This window comes from Aspergillus alliaceus (assembly GCF_009176365.1).
Source record: "Aspergillus alliaceus strain CBS 536.65 unplaced genomic scaffold BDW43scaffold_70, whole genome shotgun sequence".
NCBI classification, from domain to species: Eukaryota; Fungi; Ascomycota; class Eurotiomycetes; order Eurotiales; family Aspergillaceae; genus Aspergillus; species Aspergillus alliaceus.
In genome coordinates, this window is record NW_022474753.1 from 1 (window position 1) to 24,149 (window position 24,149).

A 24,149-nucleotide genomic window follows, 5' to 3' on the forward strand; every position below is an offset into this window, starting at 1 on the left:
GTTGGACTGAGCACTTATAATCTACCTGAAGGTACAATCAGATGTCATGGCACCTTTTTGTAGCCGAACGGTAGTATTGCTCGCAAAGTCTGTCATATATTAACCAATAAGATACCTGATAAATCAAATATCATACCACTAAAATAGGTATTTATCTATAAGATTAATATTGATGGCTTCTTATCTCAATTCAAAGCTAGAATCTGTATTAGAGGTGATCTACAACTACCTGATTATCTAGAAACCAGAGTCCTAACTCTAGCTTCTAGAATTACTAGAATAATTCTAGCTCTAATTGCTGCTTTTGATTTAGAAGCAGATCAATTAGATATGGTAAATGCATTCCTGAATAGTCTACTTGATAAAATAGTCTATGTCTCACCACCTCCTGGATATAGGCCTAAATCTAAGGCTTTAAGGCTTAGAAGAGCATTATATGGCCTATAACAATTACCATTTCTATAGTGGAAAGAAATAGAGCAAATCCTAGAAGTACTTCGACTCTATTTTATACCTGAGAATCCCTGCTCATGAATCTGTATACTCCCTTGGGGATGGGTAACGGAGTAGGTATTACATGACCTGGAGGTTCTTCTTCCTATTTTATCTCGGGTAGCCATCATCTGTTCTTCTATCATTGTAGTCTTATCACTTTCTGCCTTGCGCGTTGTTACAGACCCTTGTCTAGTGCACCTTACCAGGGAAAGCGGACGCGCAAGGCAGAAAGTGATAGGACTACAATGACGGAAAGGAATGACGGCTACCCGGAGAAACACATGATGAGATAAGAAGGATCGCCAGGTCACGTGATACCTACTCCATCGCCTACCGAGTATACAGCGGAGTATACGGAACCAAGCACGGTGATTGGATATACCCCCAGACCTACCCTCAAGGGAGTCACCACGGGAGTAGCCAACAGTTGATATATAAGGACACTCATTCATGTACTTAGTTTAGTTCTTCGTGATCAATCAATCTAGTTACTAAGGACCTACATTCAATATTGTTACTTAGGATATACCTTCGGTATCAAGTTAGTATTCGACTCGTTCGCACTTCCTCAACTACTGAGTATACATACTTAGTAGGCCTGGCCTTTTGGACTTGAGCTATCCACGGAATCGCATTGTCCATCGTTCGGATCTTGGATTAGGTCATCTCATCGGCATTATCGTTTATCGTCACGGAATCATATCGGATACATCACTCAGGTTTAGTTCTCGCTACGCAAGTACAGCTAACTACTCACAGAGCTCTTGCCCGAATACCCAGGCGTAACAAAGGTCCCTATATAATTCGAATTTTTTGTGGCCCTATGGCTTCATTTGTAATAATGTGGTTGCTGTGTGAGAAATCGTTCGTCAGGTGATCACCTACGGTAGCCTGCCTGATCAAGTCCGCACTCTGACAATGAGATAATCAATTTATGTAGACTAAATCAAATAGGAAATTATGGCTATATTACTGCTGGGATGAGCAATTCAATACGTATGATCTTTCCCACTAGGTAAAAAGATCCACTATGATCAACTCGATCAATGTTGCGGTTCTATTCCACCACTGTGACGCTCCCGCTCCTTTCTACCTACCTCGCTGTACCGCCCCTTTCACCGCTTTATATGTAGAACTTAGCAGCATCCTGCTCCTGCAACTTAAGGAAATCAATCTTTCTACACCATAATCAGAAGCACCCAACAATCAAAGTTGATTTCCCAGGCGCTGTATATATAGTATCGCAACTTGCCATTGTGGCCTTAAGCCTAAGGCGCCGGTGCCGGTTTCGATGGCAAGAAGCCCGCGCATCTACACAGTTCATACACGGGTCTCCTGGATCACATCTGATCTACACGGCCCGAGTTAGCATTAGGACCACCCCGAGGAATCCGCAGGGCTTCGTGCCTTCTTGGAGTAACATAGGTCACACTAGTGTCTGTTAATATCAATATGTCTCAATTACAAACCATTCAAATCTCCATTATGATTACCAATGACAGTTAGTGTATACTGTACGGTCATCAGACTGAATCACTATCACCTGTAATCACTATAATAGACCATAAATACTGTCAATTTTTCTTCGACCCTCTATAAGAAATTTTACCGGCCAATTTTAATTGGCTAAGAATCAGTGCAGTATACCAATTCTTTAGTAGTCGATAATTTAGCGAAATGCCTAAAGAGCTCCAAGTAATTGGCAAAAACAAGCCAGAATAAGGCAGCAAAATGCAGTACCTTGAGGGTGAGAATCGTGTACTAATGAATAAATAGAATAGATAACTTAGCCACAAGGCAAGCGATGGTCCTATGCTCAAAGAAATGCGTATATATCCATAACCGCAGAGTATAATTACTTCGGTCCCCAACAGCGTCGTACAAACTTCGTACCCTCTTACAAAAATACTAGTCACAGTGCACCGATGGATGTACGAGACCTGGAACAATCCAAATTGGGGTAGATAAATAAGTTACAATCTATTCCATTCATCTAAGTGCCCGAGCGTAGATAAACAGTATGTCCAAAAGAAGTAGTATACCATGGCGCCCAGTATTGCGCCCTTCGTAGGAACAAGTCCACCGGGGTATTTTAGAAAGACAAGGAAAAAAAGGAAAGAAAGGGCAAGTATCATGTCGAAGTTCCCCCTTTGCCCCCTCCGCCCAAGAAGAGTAGTAATGAAACCCCCCTCCCCGGTAAAAGGAAGTTTAGGCTGATTGATTAAAGGTAGGCTTCTCAGGATGGTTCTCTGCCTTAAATTCGGAACTATCGCTGTCGCCACCCTTGGGCTCAGCATCCGCCGCGCCAAAGCCGTACTGAGTGGCAACACGTTCCACATCCTCATCAGAAAGATGTGGCAGCTCCTTGGCAGCACGTACATAGCTCATGTTCTCCAGGTAACCTTTCGCAAAGATGAGGTCAATTTCCTCCAGGGAGCGCCCAGCAGTTTCCGGATAGAAGAAATAGATAACAGGCAGGAAACAGGCGTTAACGCAAGCAAAGAAAAGGTATGTTCCCCAAGAGATATTCGCTATCATAATAGGGGTCACCATAACAATAAGGAAGTTAAACAACCAATTTGTACAGGTTGAGATAGCGTTAGCCTTAGCGCGGGTCTTAATTGGTGAAATCTCCGCTGGGTATAGCCAGGGTAAGGGCAACCAGGTTGCACCGAAGCTTGCAATATAGGTGAATAGACCAACGGCAGCACCCTTGGCAGCTGATGGTTTATTCGGAATCAAGCAAGCAAATGTGATAACCATCGACGTACATTGACCAATGGTACCCCACCAGAAGAGCTTGCGCCGTCCAACCCTCTCAATCAGAAACCAAGACAAAGTAGCAAAGATTGAATAAACAATCATGTTGACACCGCCTAGGATCATAGACATGAATTGAGTCTGCCCAAGAGAGGTCTTAAACAAGACCGGCAAGTAATAAATCACCGCATTACAACCACCAATTTGTTGGAAAAACTGGGATGACGAGCCTAGAAGCATCCGCCGAAAATGCTGCGTCTTGCCGCCAGTGAACACAGCAGACAATGGCGTGCTCTTTCCAGCCTGGCCTGAACTATGGGATAGGTTAGCGTCATTGGCAAATTCCAGCAAATCAATATATGTTCACAAAATATATGAATGGATTGGGAAGAAGCAGCTACATACGCTCTAATGGAGTCAAGAATGATAGTCTTCTGGAGTTGCACATCATGATGGGAGATTTCCTTGCCCATAAGCGCGGCAATGACTGTTTCGCCCTCCTCGTACCGCTCTCGGGTAAAGAGCCATCTGGGAGACTCAGGTAGGACAATGATTCCCACAATGATAAGGAGGCCGAAGACAATCTGGAAAGCTATGGGAAAGCGCCAGGTTAAGTCAGGCGAACCATACGAAGAACCGAAGTCGATCCAATAGGCGATAAGGGTGCCGAAGGCAATAGTGGCACCTTCGATACATATGAGAAGGCCACGGTTAGAAGTTCGGGAGCACTCTGCCTGGTAAGTAGGAATGGTAGATGTATTCATCCCATTTCCTACACCAGTGATAACTCGCCCAATAATAAATTGGGCCAGAGGAACATGGCCAGAGAAAGAAGTCACCTGGATGATGACACCAAGAATCATGATAGAAGCGCCGAGCAGAATAGACATTCGTCGACCTAGCCAATCACCAGCTCCGAGTATGAACACCGCGCCTAAAAGGCAGCCTGGTCTCAAGGTTAATCATGATGTCCTGGTAACCATGAAGAGAACGGTAAATACCTACCAATTTCATAGATGGCAGTGACTGTTCCTTGCATTGTAGAATTATCTTTGGTGGCTGTGAAAACATCATTGAAAGGTGCGGCATCAATGATGCTACTCATAACGCCCTCTGTCACGATAAGTCAACTAGGGCTCACATGATCGATACAGATCCCTAAGAACATACGGTCATAGCCGAACAGCAAAAAACCCATAGTTGAGCAGGCAGTCACAGCCCGCATCAACAGGTTGCCGTTCATTCCAGCGAACGTAGGAGCAGACATGGCGAATTGTCGGCACCCTAGCCGAGAAAAGAAACGAGATGATGTATGGTTGTTGTTTCAAAAGGGCAATAGCTGTTCAAGATCGACCAAATGCCTTTGCCTTTGATGATAAATGAACTGCTCCCAGAGCCTGCTGGAGAACTTGAGCCACTCTCCCCGTCCACAGCCTGACCTTCACCAAGGCCAAGTATCGTATCGTATGGAACTTGTTGAGGAGCTCGGGAGCAAGCTAAGGAAAAGGGCAATAAGAAATAGGTATTTCTTTGGAATGCGAGAAAGGGAGGTAGCCCTCTTATAAACATCCCTATGCACTTGTTAGACTGCATAGGAAAGAAAATGTGGAGTCAAAAAAGAAAAAAAAAGGCCATTAACGGGGTTGAGGCAAGTCACCCATGAGGACGACGACGATGACGATGGCTCCACACTCAATTTCGCCATGAACCAAAGCTTCTAGGAGTATTATATCAAAGCTCCTCTCTCTCACAAGTAATAATAATAATAATAATAATAATAATAATAAATCATTAGCCATAAATAGCAAGGGTGAGAGAGCATGTGTCCCCGAAGTCCGCCTCGGCCAAGAGGCGAGGAGACGGGCAAGCATGCCCCAGAGACAAATGAAGGTGGATATGGGGACTCCAAATCGTGGGTTTATGGTGTGAGGGGAGAGAGCCTGGGGCTAGTGCGGCCATTATCCTTAAATCATTGGCTGAAATTGATGGGCTTATGTCGAGCTAACTAAGCCAAACCTAACGCTGATAAGCTGTATGTGCGTACCATAGTCTACTACTGGTGATAAAAAAGTATTTACTACGACCTCCTCTGTAGTAAGTAGGTTACATTATAGGTACAGGTACTCCGTCGATTATACTTTCTAGGGCTGTGTTTCCATGGTTGAGACAGCCTATTGGACGAAGCCATACTTACCCACTCTAGGAGGATGGTCAGATGGAAAACAAAAAGGCAAATCTCCCTCAATAAAAAACTAAAATTAAAAAGAAAAAGAAAAGAAAAAGAAAAGAAAAAAGTAAAGAAAAACCCCGCCTTGATTTGATCAGGCAGTAGTGTAGTGACATGCTGGGGATTTTAAATATTAAGTTGTAATCTCTTTTTATCTGATGCCTCACCAAATTATGATATCGGTGTCAGGATATTGTCTGCTAGCATTCTTTAGGAAGCTTCAACTCTCCCGGTTTGAACAGTCGGCCTGTGTCCGTGGGTTCACTTTGGTCCCTCCCCCTTCCTTCTCTTTCCTTTCTTCTTTGGCTTGAATCCCCTAACTTCTTGCTGATCTAAGGTTCTTAAGAGTGTTGCACTTAAGTGGAGACCAACAAGGTAGAACGTCTCAAAAGGCATACACAGAACGGTTCGACCCGAGTCGATGATTTTGCCTGTGGTCTACACGGGCTGCTCCTACATTGTCATTGGTTGTTGAAAACTCTGACGGTAACAGGAAGTGGGGTAGTGGAGATTGAAAACTGTTCTTTACTCTAGAATTACTAGTTTAATCCTAGTTAGGGGTCCTCCGGCGTATGAGAAGCAATGTGGCTTAACGAGGCATTAGGCTTGGGTAGTGCTTAGGACTTCTTGACCTATTGCTTGACCTTCTTGGTATTGCTTGTGAATTGCTTGGAAAGTGAGCCGATAGATCTGTCAGCCGAGGCCATCATTCGGATTATTCGAAAGAAAGAAGGAAAACAGCATTCAATTTCTTAATATCAGGATATTTAGGTTCAACTCAATAGATGTCGGCTCTCTTTCCTGACACACTTCCCATCACATTCATGTACTTTGGTTGCTTTTTGGAGTCCGGTTATACTACTGGTTACTTGGTCCGTTCCGGCGATCGGGGAACATTCTGTATTAATATCCAGAATTGATTCAATTTCGGAAATCTCATGATGGCATCAGGGGAATCCCGCGGAGCATGATTTCCACTTACCTGAACTAAGAGGATCTGTGCCACTTACGTAAGGTGGGAGGAGTTGTACGGGGAAATATCAGCCCTCCAGATTCTTGTCCCCGCATACTGACCTTACCCGAACCGGAGGTAGGATTCCGAACGGGTTCTCTCCCGAAAAGTGCCTCTTGTCAAATAATATGTATGCCACATGGGTGTTATCAGGAACAGTCTCTGGATTAAGATTGGATAGATCGCCCTCTGTCGAGGTATCGTTCAACTCCTCCGATTTCAGCTCTACCTGCAACTTCTGTTTTCCCACCGTTTTTCTTTCTTTTCTCTTTCTCACATTTTCTCCTTCAACCTCTGCTACTTCCCAAGCTGTTTCAGTTTTGCTATCAACCCGAAAATTCTTCGAATCCCCCGGCCTTACCGTCTATCGATTTGAACAGACTACTCCCTTTGACCCCACACAACCCCACCATATCTGGTCGTCCACTACTGGTTGGCCAAGCGTAAAGTTGCCCGAATATGGTGTCTGATGCCGAGATTGGCTCTTCCCTGTTATGGAAAGTAATCCATGGGATTCACTCATGTTTTTTGCCAAAAATAAATAGCAAAAATAAAAAAAAAAAAAGAAGAAAAAGAAACTGTTTTCATGTGCCATGGCGATGTTCTCTTGAGTCTTTTTCCTTATTTTTTTCTTGTTCCTAATGATTACCCGCCCAAGTTATGAATGGAATACTACCTATATAAGGGCGCTGCTAACAACTCCTGGTCGGAAGGATTTTAATATCCGAACATGGGATATTTAGATCGTCAATGTATGCCTTTTGGTGGTGACTACCATTACATGTTTCCTGCCATGTGAAATTTCGTCTAACCCAGAAAGACAAACACATTGGTCAATACAGTGCCAATTTTCAAACTGCGTGCTTCTAGTGGCCAAAGCCAGGGCCTCATCTCATATGTTTTCCTTCGGTACGGAGTAGATTTAAGGCACTTGAGAACACCCAAACAAAAGATTTTCCTTCCAACACCTCCAACTGCCACACAGATATAATTATAAAAGAAAAAGCGATGCAGTCTCGCTTTGCACAGATGGGTCGCGAATGGAGCTGCCCTATCCCCGGAAACATTCAATCCCATATCCTACAATACTGCACAGGCAGTATGACTAGCTATACACACGATGTAAAAGTCCACCCAGCTCAAGCCTGCTTCTTCTTCTCTACCGCCGCCCGCCTCCCATCCTCTTGTGAATCCCGCTGCTGGCCAGATACAGTTGAGGGTAATCGAAGCCAGAAGTCGAGTAGAGGAATAAACAGAATACTGTAGGATGGTAGGTAAGCATTACGTTCCGAGTACTGTGCCTGTCCGATTTACTGCTTCTTCTACGTGGAACCCAAACACGAGGCGATAGAGGTCGCTTAACCAAAGTAATTGGCCGCTCTGCACCATTGCTTGGACAGCTCTTGATATATCCACCACGCTTGCCTGGGCCTGCGGATCAGCATGCCGGAACACAGGGTCGAATGCAATAAGTGCTTTGTAGTTTCTTAGTAAGGAAATTTGCCAAGGCAACGGGCCAAATGCATCCGATGAAAGTGACTTGACAAAGGATGGCAGACCCTGTGGTCCGTTGCGCTGGGACCCACTATTCATCGCAGCCTTTGTTACTAGGATCCTGAGACTCGATAGATTTGGATCAGTAGACAAGGTCATTACTGTGTTTGTCGAGGACGTCTTCTCAGAAGAGCTCGTTTGCGCCGATACACTAGATGAATTGGGGTACCATTTTATCTGCGAGCTATATGTCGACCCCTGACCTAGAACAAATATATTCGGAATTGGCCCTTCTTCAGGAGACACGGTAACTGTGTCTTCGAAAATAGTTGTTGGAGTTTCGAGATTCTGTTCCTGTTCAGACAACTTGCTACCAAGATTCGGCTCAGATTGGCTGGTCCGCTTCATAGTTTTTGGGTATACCGCTTGACTTGGCCGCGGTGTTCCACGTTCGGATTTGCGAAAGCTTAGTTGTGTACATCCTTCTCGAAAGATATCACAAAGCTCCCAGCAAGCCTGAACCGCTGAGCCGAGTAATTCCTCGCCTAGACGCCTTCCTTCCTTTTTGCTCTGGCGCATGCTGAATAGCACCTCCGCTAGTGACCAGCACGCACTTAATAAAGAGTCGATTTCAGTTACCCGAGCTCTTTATTTCATAAGACGATGACACAATGTAATATAGAAATCCAATGTTCTGTCCCTGAAGGCGTCAGGCAAGTCTCGGTCGTGTGTGTTATACAAATGATTATTTAGTTCGAAACTGACGCGGAGGACTGAATCCGTTAGCTCGTTCTCGCGAATTCGACCGTCGAACAGAGTTTGACAGAAGTTCCGGCAAAGATAAAGCGTAGGGTTGGTTTGATGCATGTTGTCTTCGTTATGACAGGCATATAATTCCTGACATAGCCGCCAGCATGACTTCCAGGCCTCGTCCATGCCAGCCGCGAAATTGGAGCGTTGACGGTAGATAAAGCTCAGATTGGCCAAAGTATGGCACAGGGACCAGCATTCAGCCAAGGCGACCTTCAAAGCTTTTAGTTCTACCTCTCCATCAGAGAGATAATCCTTAGCCAAGTTGAACGCACCCGGAATCTCATTCACCTCCTGACTGATCCTCTCAGGATCAGTCCCCTCTATTATACCTAATGACATAATATCAGTATTTTCGTCGATCTCATCGAATCCTTGCATTATTTGATCTCGAGGGGTTACTCGCTCCGACCAGTCTTTCGTAACTTCAGTCGTGGTAGTTAACAGCGGTGGAGACGTTGGATTCTCAGAGAACCTCTACAATGTTCTAGTTCATACAACAGTGACATTGAAAGAATTTTAATACCTCTCTATTCTTTTCAGATACAGCAGTTTGCGCGCGATTTCTTGTTCTCTCGAAATTCACGGATGCAACAACACCTGAGCTAGGTGTAAATATTCCATCTGGTGGTTGCTGAGAATACAGTGTCTATATTGGGTACCTCTCAACAAGGTATTTCCCCACGGACACCAGAGGCGCATAGAAACACTCACAAACTCATTGAAACCAGGAGGAGCGTGTATAACAGATTTTGGAGGCTCATAACCCTCTTCCTCGGAGCTTGATCTAAAGGCACTGTGGCTGGTGCTTGCTATCCGTATCTTCTATGGAACGAGGTTAGCTCGTTATTCTAGAGTCTCGCGTTGCTCCCGATACTCCTCGTCAGCTACTTGTCACATACCCCAATATCTGACTGGCTGATACATTCATACTGCGGTGAACGAGTAGTGGTTATAGACGTGATTGCTAGTCTATCCTCATACTCATCAGGGCCGTGAGCTTTAGTAGTACTTCCAGTCTCGATGGACATTGATATCGGAGGAATGAGGTGGGTTGACCCTATATTTGATACAGGTAGGTAGTTATTGGCAGACCTGCACTGATCAGTGCGCCGGCAAGCAATGCATTGGAAACACCCACTTACATCCCGACAAAGCTTGTGTTAAAAAAGGGAGTGATACGCGCCGGGATCCGAAAGCTAAAAGAAAGGGACAAGCGTCTATCATATTGTATTGGTCGGGCTCCGAAGGCTGAAAGAGTGTGATAGTTACACCTCCAACACAACCATGGGCAGGAGTCCTATTGCTGAAGCAGAGTTGCTGGGAATAGCATTTCTACATGGTATAACTAGGACTTACCGACCTTGGAGGGAGAGCCCCGCACGCTATTCTAGGGTGTCTAATCCTTGTCTACTAGCCTAGGCCCCCATGCGCCCTACTCGAAAGCGATATATAACAAGACTGCTTGTACTTCGTGGTAGTGTACGTACTGTATTTATGTCAAAGCACACAGAACACCTAGATGACTTGCTTCACCCATAGTACGTACTCTACAGGAGATAGAATTGGCATATGGATATGATTTGATTACAATGCTTGGAATTGAGGCTAGGACACCTGACGCTACCTTCCATCTACAAACTCGCAAACTCGCGTTGTCAGGTTGCTGCTTAGCGGCTGCTAAATCAACCCAGAACAAAGCATATCTATCCCAGATAACGAAGTGGGTACCGGCAATGGTACAATTGACTATGCAACACAGCTGCCCACACTAATACCACGGAGTAGGATAAGAAATAACTCTTGAGATGGACTATCATTGGCTCAACATAATCCAACGGTCAGATACCCACTGTTCAACCTCTTACAATTTACACATGCAGTCAGCGCGCCGAGTAACGTCAATTTACTCGAACTGGCTGCGCTGCCAAGTTACAACCATAACTGATGCTATACGCTAATTAATATACTTGCGGGAGGATAGATATGTAAAATGAGGTAAATGCCCTTCTTTTGCCTGCTTTAAGCGTTTCCCTACTCAAAAAGCCGACGAATAGAGGAAACGCACGATGTGCTTCAAACTTCAACGACAAAAAGCAACTTTTCCGTAACTCCCGCGCCTTAATGATAGTTGACAAAGGGAAGTCTGTCTGTTAAGCAGATATCCACCCAGATTAGGCGTTAACCAATAATTTAAAAATTGTTAATGCCGAGACTCGACAGCAACTCCCAAGGAATGCCAATAGCATCTCGGAAAGTATGATATGGCTGGTTGGAACGGTAGTATCGAATCTCAACCCGTAATGCCTAAGTCTAGGTATGTTCATCGTTGGCTTATTCCCCACAAGCCGATCGATTTGAGAAATCGAGCATCCATCACCATCTCGGAGTGGTATGTTGTCAGAGAGTAGGTCTAGGGAGGATCGAATGCATTTACATTTGAGATTTTGCACGATCCCTTTCTGTCGGGTTATACCTACAAAGAGAATGGTTTAGTATACTGCCACATCAATTCTGAGATAGCACCTACCGGAGAAGCTTCTCAATTAAATCAACATGAGTCATGATCATTCTACGGCAGCAATACCGCTTGCAACCAAGCTGATCCATAGCATCACTTGAAATCACTGATTAGAAGTCGCGCAAAGACAAACAACGGTAGAATGTGCGTCGCGTACCCATCCGCTATACCCTCATCTAGTAGTTGTAAATAACGTTCCCAGAGGTCCCCAACAACCTAAACGATCTATATATCAGTCGGCGCAAGAGGTGGTGGATAAAGAGCATAGTGCCTACCTTGCCACATGAAAAGCAACGGACAGGGATAATCATTTCTGGTTATCTCGTATTTTGAGCAGTAGTTGGATGGGCTTTGGAATACAGAGTATGCTGGGGGAGGGGGGCAGTTGCTGTATACTATGGCCGAGAATGAGGGTGAAGCGCAATCTCTGCTGGGTTCTATTAGTAGTCGATTCGCCGGAGTAGTTAGGTATTCAAAGGTCAGTAATTATCGAACCTCGTGTTGAGAAGATTCGAACGAAGGGTCCACTTATTACTTCCTAAGGAAGTTGATCTAACCCGAGGCGGACTAGTAAATTGTCTGCCGCTCGATGATTGTTGCGGCAAAAAAAAAAAAAAAAAAAGATTGTACCTATAGAATGCAACTACCAGAATTGGATTATGATTATCTTCCTTTAGACTTCGAGCCATAAGGGTTTTCTGTCCTCCAGTGCTCGCTATTTGCCAATAATGTCAGGTTCCAACCCCCTGGCGAGGTTCTCGAAAAGATCCCGAGCTAGCGATACTGCACAAGATACTATGATTCGCACCGATCGAGAGCAAGTCAAACGACGTCGTACCTCCCGAAGCAAGAACGAGATTAAAAAAAGCTTGGAGACAACTTCGCCCAGAGAAAAAGACGGCCGCTATCAGGCAGCTCAAGTCGCCAATGATCCTCTGCCGCACAGTACCGATCAAGTCAAGAATGGAGTATCTGAAACTTGGTCTTTATCCACAACAGTCGCGGGACAGTTTACCAACATAGATCCAATTCTCACTCGCGATGAAGAGTATGTAACCTTTATTAAACGGTTATTGGTTAGTTTTCTAAGCTCTTGCATAGGTACCTTTTCGTCGGACTTGAGGCAGCCGTGCATATCTATTCTGTTGCAACCTCTTGTCTGGTTCGCACACTACAATTGAAGCCCAACCAAAGCGTCATTGGCTACAGTCTTTCCTCGACCAACCAGGAGCATCTCTACATAATCACCTCCGCTGGTTCTGTTAGCAAGTGGGATTGGCTATCTGGCAAACAAGTCTCACATTGGACCACGGGTCGCAAATTGATCTCTGCTGGCCTTTCTTTTCATGCTCGTGAAGATGGCCCGGTTCTTTCCCTGCTGGCTTTGCGAGAATCCAAGGCTGGGAAAAGGGAGATAGTTGTCACTTACTTAAGTGAGAAAACACTTCACGAAATTGTTATCCTCGAAACAAGCACCCGGCTTGACCAGATAAAGTGTACTTTGGATGGCCGAGCTGTTATTGCATACGGTGGTCAGCATATTTTCATTGGAACTGAATGTCTCAGCCAAGGCAACCTGGAACTCAAGCATTATACCTGGAAAGAGGTGGTATCACCTGTCAGCATTAGTTCTGCTGATATTAGGAATTCTGCGGCATCGCCTCGAGCTGAAGTGCAAAGTTCGGGTAGTAAAGGTGCTACTAGTATTGACCTAGCTCTGGGCAGCTCGGACGGGTCTATTTTGGTTTATCACGACATTCTAGGTCTTGTTGGGCAAGAGGAGCACCATGAAAACGCGAAGACCGGGACTCCTAGACGCCTCCATTGGCATAGGGACGTTGTCAATGTAGTTCGTTGGTCCAGGGATGGTAAGTGTTTACAGCAGTGTGAGCACAAGAGCTAGCTAAAATCTATGCAGGTAACTATATCATCTCAGGAGGTCATGAATCTGTTATGGTATTATGGCAATTGGATACAGGGCGAAAGCAGTTTCTTCCCCACCTTTCCTCTCCAATCTGCAACATAGTGGTCTCTTCGACCGGCAATTCCTATGTCATCAAGTTAGCCGATAATTCTATCATAGTCTTATCAGCGAGGGAGTTGCAACCTTTTGCTACTATAACCGGCTTGCAGTCGTACTCACAAATGAACAAGTCCAAAACACGGATAAATTTATCACGCGTACCAGCTACAGCAATATTGCATCCACAATATCCTGACCGGCTTTTGGTAACCGTGCCGGCCTCTCGTCAAACTACCCATGAAGGCCACCGCCCAGCAAATTCTTGTGTTCTCCAGACATACGATATTCGCTCAAATCATCATATTTCTCGTCAGGCTCTTGCGCGCACTAACGTGACAACTTTGAAAGTTAACCCCGAAGGCTTGCAGATAGTTGCACCAAATGTCACCCATCTAGGTATATCTCAAGATGGGGAGTGGATGACTACGGTTGACGAATGGAGTCCATACCCTCACGATGTTGAGGCTCTTGATTCCAACGGGGTTTGTATTGACAGCATTGGTGCGAACCATCAGGAAATATTCTTGAAGTTCTGGAGATGGAGTAACTCGTCTGGCATGTGGGAACTTGTCACGCGGATCGATGGACCTCATTTTTCGGACAAGGGCTCGGTCCCGATCTTAGATCTTGCATCTCGACCACTCAGCCATGAATTTGCAACAATCGGCAGGGATGCCGTTTTGCGCTTCTGGTGTCCAAGCAGTAGACAGCGCAGTGGCTTGAATATGAATCATGGCGAAGTGCCGCTCAAGAATTGGAAATGTCGGAGTACTATCGACCTAAAAGGATACGTTAACGGCGACAATACCGGGAATTTGAGCGCGGCCTCCATAACCTTCTCGCAAGATGGTTCCGTTCTTGCTGTATGCTTACAATCAATGCATCCTGGAAACTCGGGGCTTACCATCCTTGTTGATGTTCAAAGCTCAATTGTCCATTACACTCGAGTTGGGGTATATCCAGGGGATCCCTGTGTGGCGAGATTCCTAGGGTGCTATCTTATTGTCCTGTCAACGCATTCTATTTCTATCTGGGATACAGTTGATGATATAGTAAGGACAATGGGCTCCGTGCAGGAGGCTGATTGCTCTCTAAGTGATAAAGCACACCGGCTCTTAGCAGTGGATCCCAATACACAAACTTTCGCTATTACCCTGCAACATCCACAGAGCCCTCTCGCTACCAGAAAGGGACACAAGTACTTTGTGCAGGTGTATGATGTGCACTCGGTATCCTTGCTTGGTCAAATGCCTCTGGGGGGATGCCCTGATGCTTTGCTTCCTGATTCACGAGCAGGTGAGTATATTGTCGTGGATGCAGCAGCAAACGTACGAAGACTTGGTAGCATCAATAAGAGCTCCCAGGCTGCTCCATCCCAAGACTGGATCGCCGAAGCCAACTCTGGAATAGCGGAGTTACTCGGAAGCCATGTGCATGGTCACAAAGACCAAAATCCTTCCCAAGTGCTCGTTAATATGGGTGACATGGAGAAACCCCTCTCGCAAAGCAAGAAACTGGCTGGGATTTTTGGTGAATCACCATTTGTTTTGCCTTCTGCTAGTATATTATTCCAGGATGTTGTGCAGGCTCTCACTGCATAGCCATCAATTTTGTTCGAAGTTGAGTTGACTTGAAATACTGCGCGATTTTTACTGGTATTGGCCTAGACTTTGTATGCAAATTCTCATTCATGGCACTCTATTAGCTTCCGAAGGAAGAAAACTGAGAGCGAGTGATTTCTTGTCGAAGGGTAATTACTTCGGTAGGAATGAGGTACTTGTGGCGAAGCTTTATCAAGTCTGAATCATACTATTTACAGCTGCACACTGTATATAGGCTGCCATAAAACGCGGAAGACTCTGCAGCTGGTGGATCCCTAACTTACTGATATATTATTGACATAGGCTTGCTGTGGGCTTCGATAATCCAGTGGTACGTATGTAGATCTTCTGGTATTGACCGGCCGGTAATCTGTAGCCCCTAAGTATGCTAGGCCCTGAATACTCAAGCGGTAAATTATGTGACGGGTTAAAGGATCAGGATATTCACTGGTACCAGGTTAATGGACAAATATCTCATTTTTTTAGACGCAGGCTGAAATTTCTCGTCATACTGCAAAAAGAAATGAGCACTACCATTCAGTTATCAATAGTCCTTGATGGTCATAGGTATGTTGTTGCCTGATGAACTAGAGTTTCATAGGGACGAGCCTAACAGATCTTTACAAGGAATTCTCTTTTCTTTTCTCTTTTTTTTCACTGGTAAACCGACTAGTCGATAATTTCCAAGTCTACTACTATGTTATAATACATATACTAGATTACAAGCAAGAGTTAGCAGATCACCTAGGCTCCTGACTATGTTTCCCTCCCAGCACTGTTGACATTGCAAAGGAACACATCATCGAAGATAGCTTCGATTCTCATTAAGGATAAGACGGCCCCGAAGACCACCCTCGACTGAAGATCAATCGTGAAGGCTGCAAAGATTTCGCCTATGCCTTCCTGGAAGCTGAGACGGCGAACGATCAAAAACGATATACTACAGGCTCTCAAGATGACATGCAAGCCGCCGTTCAGACCTGTTTTAGGCAAAATAGAAACGAGGCCTTTCTCCCTTGCACATGAGTCAAGTACGCATCAAGTTCGTGGTCCTCATCTACGAGAAATGATATTTCATGTCCGTTCTCGTCTTTGTCCATTCCCTCAATCTTCGTAACGAAGACGTCTGGATATCTAGCATTGACTTGCTGGCGTAGTTCAGTAACGGACCGCGTTGTCAGCTTCTCAACCCATGTCTTGGAGTCCCCGTGTAGTGTACTCTGAGGATGAATGCGAAGATAAACAGGTATTTGTGTAGTAGAAGGTTCTAACAAGGGATCCACATATCCGAAGGCATGCCCCGAGTCCCGATGGTTGGTTGTGGCAAACGAGGGGTCATTAGCTGCCTGGAGGAGTGAGGGGTCTATCTGCAAGTCACCTAGGTCACCAGAAGCAGCCGGAGCACTCGCAAGGGCTTGTGAAGCGAGTGTACTGATTCCGTTAGTTATGCCGCTACTGAAGGTGCCCCCAATATGAGAGTTTCCCAAACAAGGGCTGTGGGCTTGAATCCGAGGACAAGAGTGTTTACGGGACGGGTCTCTCTTGGTTTGGTCATCACGAAGTCGCTTCATGACATCGCGGCAAAGAACTTCCAGAGCTTTCAATTTGGTAGAGTGTCCTGGATCTGTTGGGCCAGGAGCTAAAATTCGTTGGAGTAATTCGGAGTCTTGAATCCACTGCTCCTTCAAGTTCCTCCAGTGCTCATCCCCAGCCTCTAGCTTGCTTGTGAAGTGATCTGCTCTTAGTGTGCTGTAGAATGCATTTCGTATCTGACGGCTCTCTTCGGGGTTGATACCAAGTGCATTCTTAGCTTCTGCAATTGTCATTCGCCTCTCCAAGGTTCGCATCCTTTTAGTGACATCTGTGCACACGACATCAAGAGCAAGTGCCTTTGTATCGAGCTGATTTGGATCCTCCCAAAATATATGTTGAAGATGTTGTGATTGTTGGATCAATTTATTTTTAGCTTCTTGCCACTTCTCGGGCCCGGCAATGGTTTTCTTGATGAAACCAGCATCCTCACAAATCCTTTGAAACTGATCTCTAATTTGGCGATACATGGCGCTATCCAAGTCCAAATGCTTCTTACTCTCATCAATAGTCGTCTCAGAAGGAAAACGCGGGGGCCCCGGTGGATCGGCTGGCAGCCCTGCCCATCCTCGAGTACGGCGCCGTCGCTTCCTAGTAGCCCAACGTTCTGCGCTTTCGGCTTTCAATCGTTCTAGCCGCTCTTTGCGTTTCGCTAGGACTTCGGGCGATATGCCAGGTGATGGAGAGGGTGGGCTTACTGTGTCAGTAGGGAGAGTCTCAGTCTCATTGAGCGACCCATCATTTTTGTAAATTTCTTGCTGCAATACAAGCAAGTCGTCATCTCCGGAAAGTTGCGCAGATGCTTGCATATTTGTTTGTGATTTCATCCCATTGGGAACGCGGAGTAACCAGCGATTCTTAGCACGTACCCGCATGAGCTCTCGCTCTTTTATCTCGAAACCTTCTTCATTTAGAATTCGGAGCATGTCCCGCTGGCTAGTATTCCGCTCCCAAAGCTGCTTGACACGTGCAACAAGTTCGACGTTCTTGTGGGCTGGATTTTGCTTGGAAGGAAATCCCCATCGCTTGAATTGTGTTTGAAATGCACGTTTACTAGTTCGGTGGCCGGTTAATTTTAACTTCGATTGCTGTGATGGCAGTCTTAAACATGTATGGGAATGGGCCATTCTCACCTGGGTGCGAACTGGTATACGTTCTTCATATACTCCATAATTTCCTCCAAAGCCTTTTTGTCCTTGATGTACATCTGATAGCAGATGTCCCGCTTTCCGTCCCAATCATACACCATGTTGAGAAATATTCGTGAAGGCGCTCCCTCCAAGTTGGAGGTGCGCCTGTGGGGTAAACCCGACGGCCTTGTGCCTACAATTATGGAAGAATCCGGGGAGAGGTATTGTGTGGAGTTGCTGTATGGAAGACTAAAGGCACCTTTTGTCGCTCTTGTGTACCGTAGTTTCAAGGTAAGTACATACTTTATATGTTGAGCTGTCTGGAATACCGTAGTCAGCCTCGCTGAGCTAGAGGTCGGCGGCACAGATGGTGCACTTTTTAGAGAGAGTCACGTGATATATCAATGAATGAATCTTGCGCAGCCTTAGTCAATTTACCGCATGAGTAAGTCACTTTTCTAAAAATAACGGTTTAGGTCTATCATCTACTGAAAACCAGCCCAATAAAGGAGAGATGTATGGGTGACTATGCCCTATGAAGCGTTATATACATAATTCAATAACAGTCAATGATATCAGCCGAAATTTCTGATCCGTCTCCGCAGCTTGAATATCCTAGTTCGTAGCCACGTTAGGAAAAGCATCCAGGTGCTCTTGGATTGAGATTTCCAGGATCCTGAACTTGGACGTGGTTTCGCAGTAGATGAAATAGGATCAGATGCAGGCGGGAAATTCGGTGTTTCTCCAGGTGGCTCCTTTTCCCAAAGCGGACCTGGTGCTTCCTCGTCCTTCGAAGAAGCTCGCCAATGGTGTTTCTCTTTGCGTTTAATTTCCTTCTCTTCTGCTTTCATCTGCTGCTCCTCAAACCTTCGTGTCTTGGCTGCTTCCTTCTCTTCAAACGCCTGACGCGCAGCTTGCACTGTTGCTGCTCGAGATATAGGATCCGTACTAGTTCTCGTTTTAGATCGAAAGACAAAGTCTAGGGACGACCTTGATATTGGTGAAGTTGTATCTAGCGTACTGCCGTTATCTCGCGAATAACCAAAAGATGAACGACTGGTGATATTGGTCTGGGAAATCCCGGGGAGTATTGTAAATGAGTTACTATGCGTCTGTAACGACAACCGTGGCGTCTGCCCCGAGGGTCTACGCACTGATGACAAGAATGCATTTGAACTTGACCGGCCTAAGAGCTCCCCTTCAGCCGAGTCACCTTTGCCAGAGGCATCGCTGTCAAAGATGGAGGTTTGATACGATTGGCTTAACTGTGGGGTATGGGAGTGAGTTCCCTGGCGCATCTGGTGAATGTTCTGCGAGCCCAGATTGTTCATACTAGGACTAGTTGACGAAGGAAATTGGGAGGTCCCGCTAGTTGATCGGTGGTGAAGGCCAGGAAAGTTCTTCCGACTCATGAAAATAGTATCTGGATCACCCCGATTATCTCCTTTTTCGCAATTTGTAATGCTCCCCAAACCGTGGTGGTGTGGAGAAGCACGCGAGAAGTCAAGGGCTGTTGAGGGGGGTTCACGAGATACCTTGCGTAGCAGAGGCATAATGTACGGTCTGGATTTAGTAAGGCCTTTGGTTCTCTGTGAAAAGTTGTCGATATCTTCGGAAAATGTATTCGAAGCAGGCACACCTGCCAAGCGACGAGAATCTGCCCTCCGTGGTGGTTTGAACAGGAGAAAATCTTGGGAGACCTCGCTTGAAAGAATGCGAAGTTGCTTCTTTATTTCAGACAGGACTGATTTCATAGAAACTTTTGATGAGGAACAAGAACCACTCAGATCGTTATATTGAGCAGACGAATGAGCCAGCACTGGATTATCATTGCACAACGATTTGGAATAGAAACCGCAATCAGATATTTCGAAGGGGATAGGATAGGCATCACACTTGTACTTAGGGGATGGCTCGAAGCTTCCTATTTTATATTGTTGTGTGCTCAGTAGCGGCGAATTTTGGAATTGCTCTTCAAAGCGTGCCATCAGGTTGAGAGGAACGATGCTGCTTAGGTTCTCTCTTATTCTCTCCAGACTACTGGCAGAAGACACAAGTGCTTTAGTGCTGCGTTATGAGACGCATTGTCGCCATGACATCGACCCAGTGATAAAGCCAGCAGAAATTCGGGACAAAGTTGCACACGACAGTGTGCAAAACCCTCTCTATCTCCGTATATAGATGACCTTCTGTAAGGTCATACCAATTTTGGAGGTAATAGCCTGGTGGAGAACGGAATTTTAACCAGGTGTCATAAAATAACCGGTCAGCAACTGGAGGAAAATAGACCAGGAAATGTCGGAACTTGTTGGTTGGCTTGTCAGGTATACAAATAACAATGGCCGTGGATCCTAACCACAGGCATCTCTGATAATTGCAGATAAGGTAACTGAGAACCAGAAGGGTTACCGCACAGCTAAGGACAGTAAAAATAGTCGAGACACCGGCTGCTCGATAGGAGGACGCAGAAGATGACGGCGGTGAAGTTGGAATTTATTGGGGGGCGGAGGGGGCGGAGAGCCACGGGAGGTGTGGTTGGGTTAGGAGGAGGGGAAGGGCCGGCGCGACGGATGCGGAGAGCCGCGGTGAACAATGACAGATAAACATATGTACAGTACACGGCATACGTACTCCTAGTACTTACAAGACTACCGGCTCCTCTGTAAATGAACCACAACGCTGTTCTTACTAATCTCCACCTTTTCCAACTGAATATATGCATACATATTATTTCTCAATTACTACTCAGTACTAAAAAACCATTGTCTATCATGGTGGATCATTGATCAGAATCATCAGATATGTACTCCGTACCCCGTACTTCTGTCAGCCGTTGACTCCGCTGATCCTACCAATGAATATGGGTACTCTCTCCTAATACTAGTAATACTAGGTACCTACTATGTACGCATAACTTAATATAGTTCTCCTAACAGGCACTACTCCTTATGTACGGAGAACTGTGATAAGCTAGCAAATGACTGGATAAAATAAGCCTTCAACATAATTATTCCATATCTAATGGGAGAGAACTCTTGGCGTCACATGGAACCCACCTACCTACTGTACTGTACTTACTGTGTCCGCGGCCTTGTGAGCTAGAACGGACCTTCACTTCTCTTCCCCTTTTCTGTCATTATCTCTCAAGAACAACTAAATTTCGCTACCTACCAACAGAATCGCACCAGTTTGGGAGTACTGGTTCCTTTGAATGGGTGACATCTGGTCGAGTTCAAACCCCCCACAGGACAAGGATATGTAATATACAACATCCCTAATCCTGGTGTCCCTCTTTCTCTCTTGTCTCTTTTGTGGTCGTACTTCTTCCCGAGTGTCGCAAAACGCAAAGTGATGAAGAGGGGACCTAAAAGATCAGCAACCACTTAGGCTTGTTGCCAAGATAGTTCACCTAAGTCGATGAAGGCCGAATCACCCCACACAATCAGTCTATCATCACTATCTATGGGCCATGATAATATAGTAATACTAGTAATAATGCGTAACTACATGGCGGGGCACTTACAGCTCCCACGGGTTTTCTTCTTTCACCGTCGCTTCTGCTAGGGTTACGAAGAGCGCTTCAAGGAAGTTGAGATATAAATATCACCCTCCTGTCTTGGCCCTTAGGTGTAGACGGACACCCTGCGATTCATATTCCTTTCTCTCTAGACCGCTAGCATCCTCGGCCGGTGTCCGAGGAAAATTACCATGTCGACCCCTGTCCAAAAGCTGTGTCTCCTTCTACCGCTTTTACTAGTCTTGTCAGGACAAGCTGATGCATTCGGAGCCGGAAACATTGCTTCAATATCCCGTATCGAGGGTCAGAATTGGCGTCATGGTGACATTGAAGACACACTGTTGACCTTGTTCTTGGCCCGCGTCGCAGGCGGCCGTAAATTTAGCAAGCTCGATGTGCAACGCGTCTATTTTAGAAATTAGCTTCGCGACTACAGTCAGGCTATGTTGATGTTGGCACTTTGAAATATGTAAGCGCTGAAGCCATAGGTATCTTAATCTGGGTGCTAGGGTTCTTGAGTTTCGGGTAAGCTGCTGGAATCCTGTCATGCTAGTGCTATTAACTGAATTTGAATTTCTGCTCTAGTTATAGGACCAGGGAATTCGAGGTGACTACGGAACGCCTAGGATGTTACGAGCCTACAGAGCATATAGATAACCCTCTCGGCTATGCTGAAGGAAAAGGTGCTCGGGACTATGATCGTCGACTCAGGGGTCCAGTTGATGAGGAGCGCGAGTTATCGATTGACCCTAGGACAGGTAAGCTAGGTCACTTAGCAACCTATGCTATCAGCCAAAAAGTGGCCTACTGAACCCTTTCTTGGTATTCACAATTAGGCCTCAAAAACTACATAGCAAGAGAGGACATTGATATTGCTACATCCGCAAGCTTTGTACGGCGCGTCTTCCATCGTTCGGTGCAGCTCGGCCGCCAATATACGAGGTCGCGGAACGAAGAAGATTTGCACGAAGCGCTCCTCCTTCTCGGAACTGGCCTGCATTGTCTAGAGGACTATGCAGCACATTCCAATTATACAGAGCTGAGCCTTATTGAGTTGGGCGAATCCAACGTTTTCCCCCACGTCGGTCGTAATACAAAAGTTGAGCTCCATAGTGCGCAGAACGACATTTACCCCATTGTTACTGGTACTTTCGGCGGGGTGGACTTTTTCCATTCTGTACTGGGGGAGCTATCCGATAAGGTCACACAGTCTGAAGTCCAATCTTTGGACGGCGTCATCGCTGATTCACAGAGTGGCACTCCTTTTGAGGGCTTCATACAGGATCTCCTCAGCAAAATACCCGCTGGATTGATAGGTGACAGTGAAGGCCAGGCGATTAAAATGCGGGAATTCAAGGCACAGTCTGAAAACGCTCGAGAGAATAGCCATAGTGTGTCGCCGCGTGAGCCAGAGGAATGGACACGTCATTTAGATGAAGTGCATCAACAAATCTACCCCGTTGTAGAGTGACATGATGAAATGATAAAGTCGATCAACCGTGCAATTGAGAGGATACCCATTTTACCAGGACTGGTCGAGCAAATTCAAGAACAGATAACTATGTTTGTCTTTTCTGTTCTAGCACCCTACGTTCTCCCCATCATCAAGCAAGTCAAAGTTGAGCTTCAAACAGGTTCCTCTGAAGTTATTCAAAGTAGCAGAGAGCAACAACATATAGTCTTTGATGATGACAATTCATCAAACCCCACTCATTCCATGCTGTCTAAGGACCATTTTGCAAACGTTCTGAATGAACCAGCAGGTCGGATAGCCTCCCAAATTATCAAGTGGGCCGTGCCACAGCTGATGGAATGCTAGGACGATGGAGATATTGATATTATGAGGACCTTGGACAGAATAATCTTAGGCGTTTTCCATCACTCAGCCCTTCGTGAGTACGGAGAAGACGGTGCAGCCGACGTACGCCAGATTATGTTTCGTACTGTGGAAGAATGGTGGCATGCAAAGACCGAGGAAGAGCGGGACTACCTCCGCGAGCAGCTCACTCGTCAAGGCGTATTTGAAGGAAAGAACCATAAAGAAGGAGTGTATGACACCGGCCATGGCTGCGGTAAGCCACTTACGTTATGCAAAGGCAACCATAATATCTCGGATGAACCCAGTGGATCTAGTCCTAGTGGCTTTGGGGGGGGGAGGAGGTTGCAACGGAGGCTGCGGGTGTCAGAGCACTCGAAGGCCTTGTTAGCGGCCTTGTAGGTAGTGTTGGATCTTTACTATTGAAAGATTCCGGGGCACGTTCTTCAATCGGTGCAGCCGGGGAGGATATAAGCCATAGACACGGAACCTTTGAGAATCCTGAGGAGCAACAACACCAATATGGTCAACAGTCACCATATCAGGAAGCATCACTTAGAGAAGATTGGTGTCCTCGAAAAGATAGATATGAGGATGAGGATGAAGGAGAGCTGTGTGAAAACCGTCCCAGCTACAACTTTGAATCTTCAGAGCGTCGAGAAAACCGAAAGCGAGACGATTATAACCAATACACACCTCGGCCTGATATTAGCAGCCAGCCTTTTGTGTGTACGAATCGGAGGACACATATAGACCTGGAAATGACGAGTATAGCGATGGCGATAGGTATCATTACGGCCGCCCTGTACGTGGTGAGTATGGCGGTGAATCTATAGATTCACATGATGACAATGATGGTCATTTCCCCTACAGGGATACAGAAATGCAAAACTATGAAGATGGCAGGCCTTATCAGTAAGTGGACCCTAACCAGGTGCATGTTATTGCGTATTATAACATATTCTGATATTGCTAACCAACTTCAGAGTTTATACCTCTCAATACAATAACACTCAAGGAGGCCACGGTGGGTTTAGAGGCGATGAGTATGACTCGCAAGAGGATGGTGCAGACCATTATAGCAGGAATGATGACTACACCGGACGGCAGTATGAATATGGGCGGCGTTATGATGCAGAATTGGGCGGTTAGG

The 24,149-nt window shown here is 45.8% G+C and overlaps 7 protein-coding genes across 7 annotated transcripts; 2 read left to right on the forward strand and 5 right to left on the reverse strand.

Moving 5' to 3' along the window:
* Positions 1 to 2,703: 2,703 nt before the first annotated feature.
* BDW43DRAFT_316187 (general substrate transporter) lies at positions 2,704 to 4,522 on the reverse strand (the record flags this gene model as incomplete). The annotated part of the gene is made up of 4 exons (XM_032048227.1): positions 2,704 to 3,568; positions 3,661 to 4,201; positions 4,261 to 4,368; positions 4,426 to 4,522. The coding sequence occupies 4 exons, from the start codon at positions 4,520 to 4,522 to the stop codon at positions 2,704 to 2,706; spliced, it is 1,611 nt and encodes a 536-aa protein (XP_031894920.1).
* A 2,652-nt stretch (positions 4,523 to 7,174) lies between these two features.
* BDW43DRAFT_292153 (uncharacterized protein) lies at positions 7,175 to 8,074 on the reverse strand. The gene has a single exon (XM_032043686.1). The coding sequence runs from the start codon at positions 7,569 to 7,571 to the stop codon at positions 7,302 to 7,304; it is 270 nt and encodes an 89-aa protein (XP_031894921.1). The 5' UTR covers positions 7,572 to 8,074; the 3' UTR covers positions 7,175 to 7,301.
* On the reverse strand, positions 7,776 to 9,829 carry BDW43DRAFT_316188 (uncharacterized protein; the record flags this gene model as incomplete). The annotated part of the gene is made up of 4 exons (XM_032048228.1): positions 7,776 to 8,601; positions 8,728 to 9,275; positions 9,513 to 9,623; positions 9,701 to 9,829. The coding sequence occupies 4 exons, from the start codon at positions 9,827 to 9,829 to the stop codon at positions 7,776 to 7,778; spliced, it is 1,614 nt and encodes a 537-aa protein (XP_031894922.1).
* A 2,150-nt stretch (positions 9,830 to 11,979) lies between these two features.
* Positions 11,980 to 15,136, forward strand: BDW43DRAFT_230614 (WD repeat protein). The gene is made up of 3 exons (XM_032039521.1): positions 11,980 to 12,367; positions 12,421 to 13,187; positions 13,238 to 15,136. The coding sequence occupies exons 1-3, from the start codon at positions 12,048 to 12,050 to the stop codon at positions 14,941 to 14,943; spliced, it is 2,793 nt and encodes a 930-aa protein (XP_031894923.1). The 5' UTR covers positions 11,980 to 12,047; the 3' UTR covers positions 14,944 to 15,136.
* Positions 15,137 to 15,917: 781 nt separating this feature from the next.
* On the reverse strand, positions 15,918 to 17,782 carry BDW43DRAFT_304130 (Clr5 domain-containing protein; the record flags this gene model as incomplete). Its single annotated transcript, XM_032045551.1, has 2 exons — positions 15,918 to 17,586; positions 17,667 to 17,782. The coding sequence occupies 2 exons, from the start codon at positions 17,780 to 17,782 to the stop codon at positions 15,918 to 15,920; spliced, it is 1,785 nt and encodes a 594-aa protein (XP_031894924.1).
* A 390-nt stretch (positions 17,783 to 18,172) lies between these two features.
* BDW43DRAFT_292166 (uncharacterized protein) lies at positions 18,173 to 20,180 on the reverse strand. Its single transcript, XM_032043687.1, has one exon. The coding sequence runs from the start codon at positions 19,649 to 19,651 to the stop codon at positions 18,239 to 18,241; it is 1,413 nt and encodes a 470-aa protein (XP_031894925.1). The 5' UTR covers positions 19,652 to 20,180; the 3' UTR covers positions 18,173 to 18,238.
* Positions 20,181 to 21,371: 1,191 nt separating this feature from the next.
* BDW43DRAFT_304132 (Het-C domain-containing protein) lies at positions 21,372 to 24,148 on the forward strand (the record flags this gene model as incomplete). Its single annotated transcript, XM_032045552.1, has 9 exons — positions 21,372 to 21,584; positions 21,617 to 21,705; positions 21,766 to 21,938; positions 22,017 to 22,642; positions 22,691 to 22,968; positions 23,026 to 23,312; positions 23,369 to 23,721; positions 23,766 to 23,911; positions 23,983 to 24,148. 9 exons carry the CDS (start codon positions 21,372 to 21,374, stop codon positions 24,146 to 24,148), a joined length of 2,331 nt encoding a protein of 776 aa, XP_031894926.1.
* Between the last annotated feature and the right edge of the window lies 1 nt (position 24,149).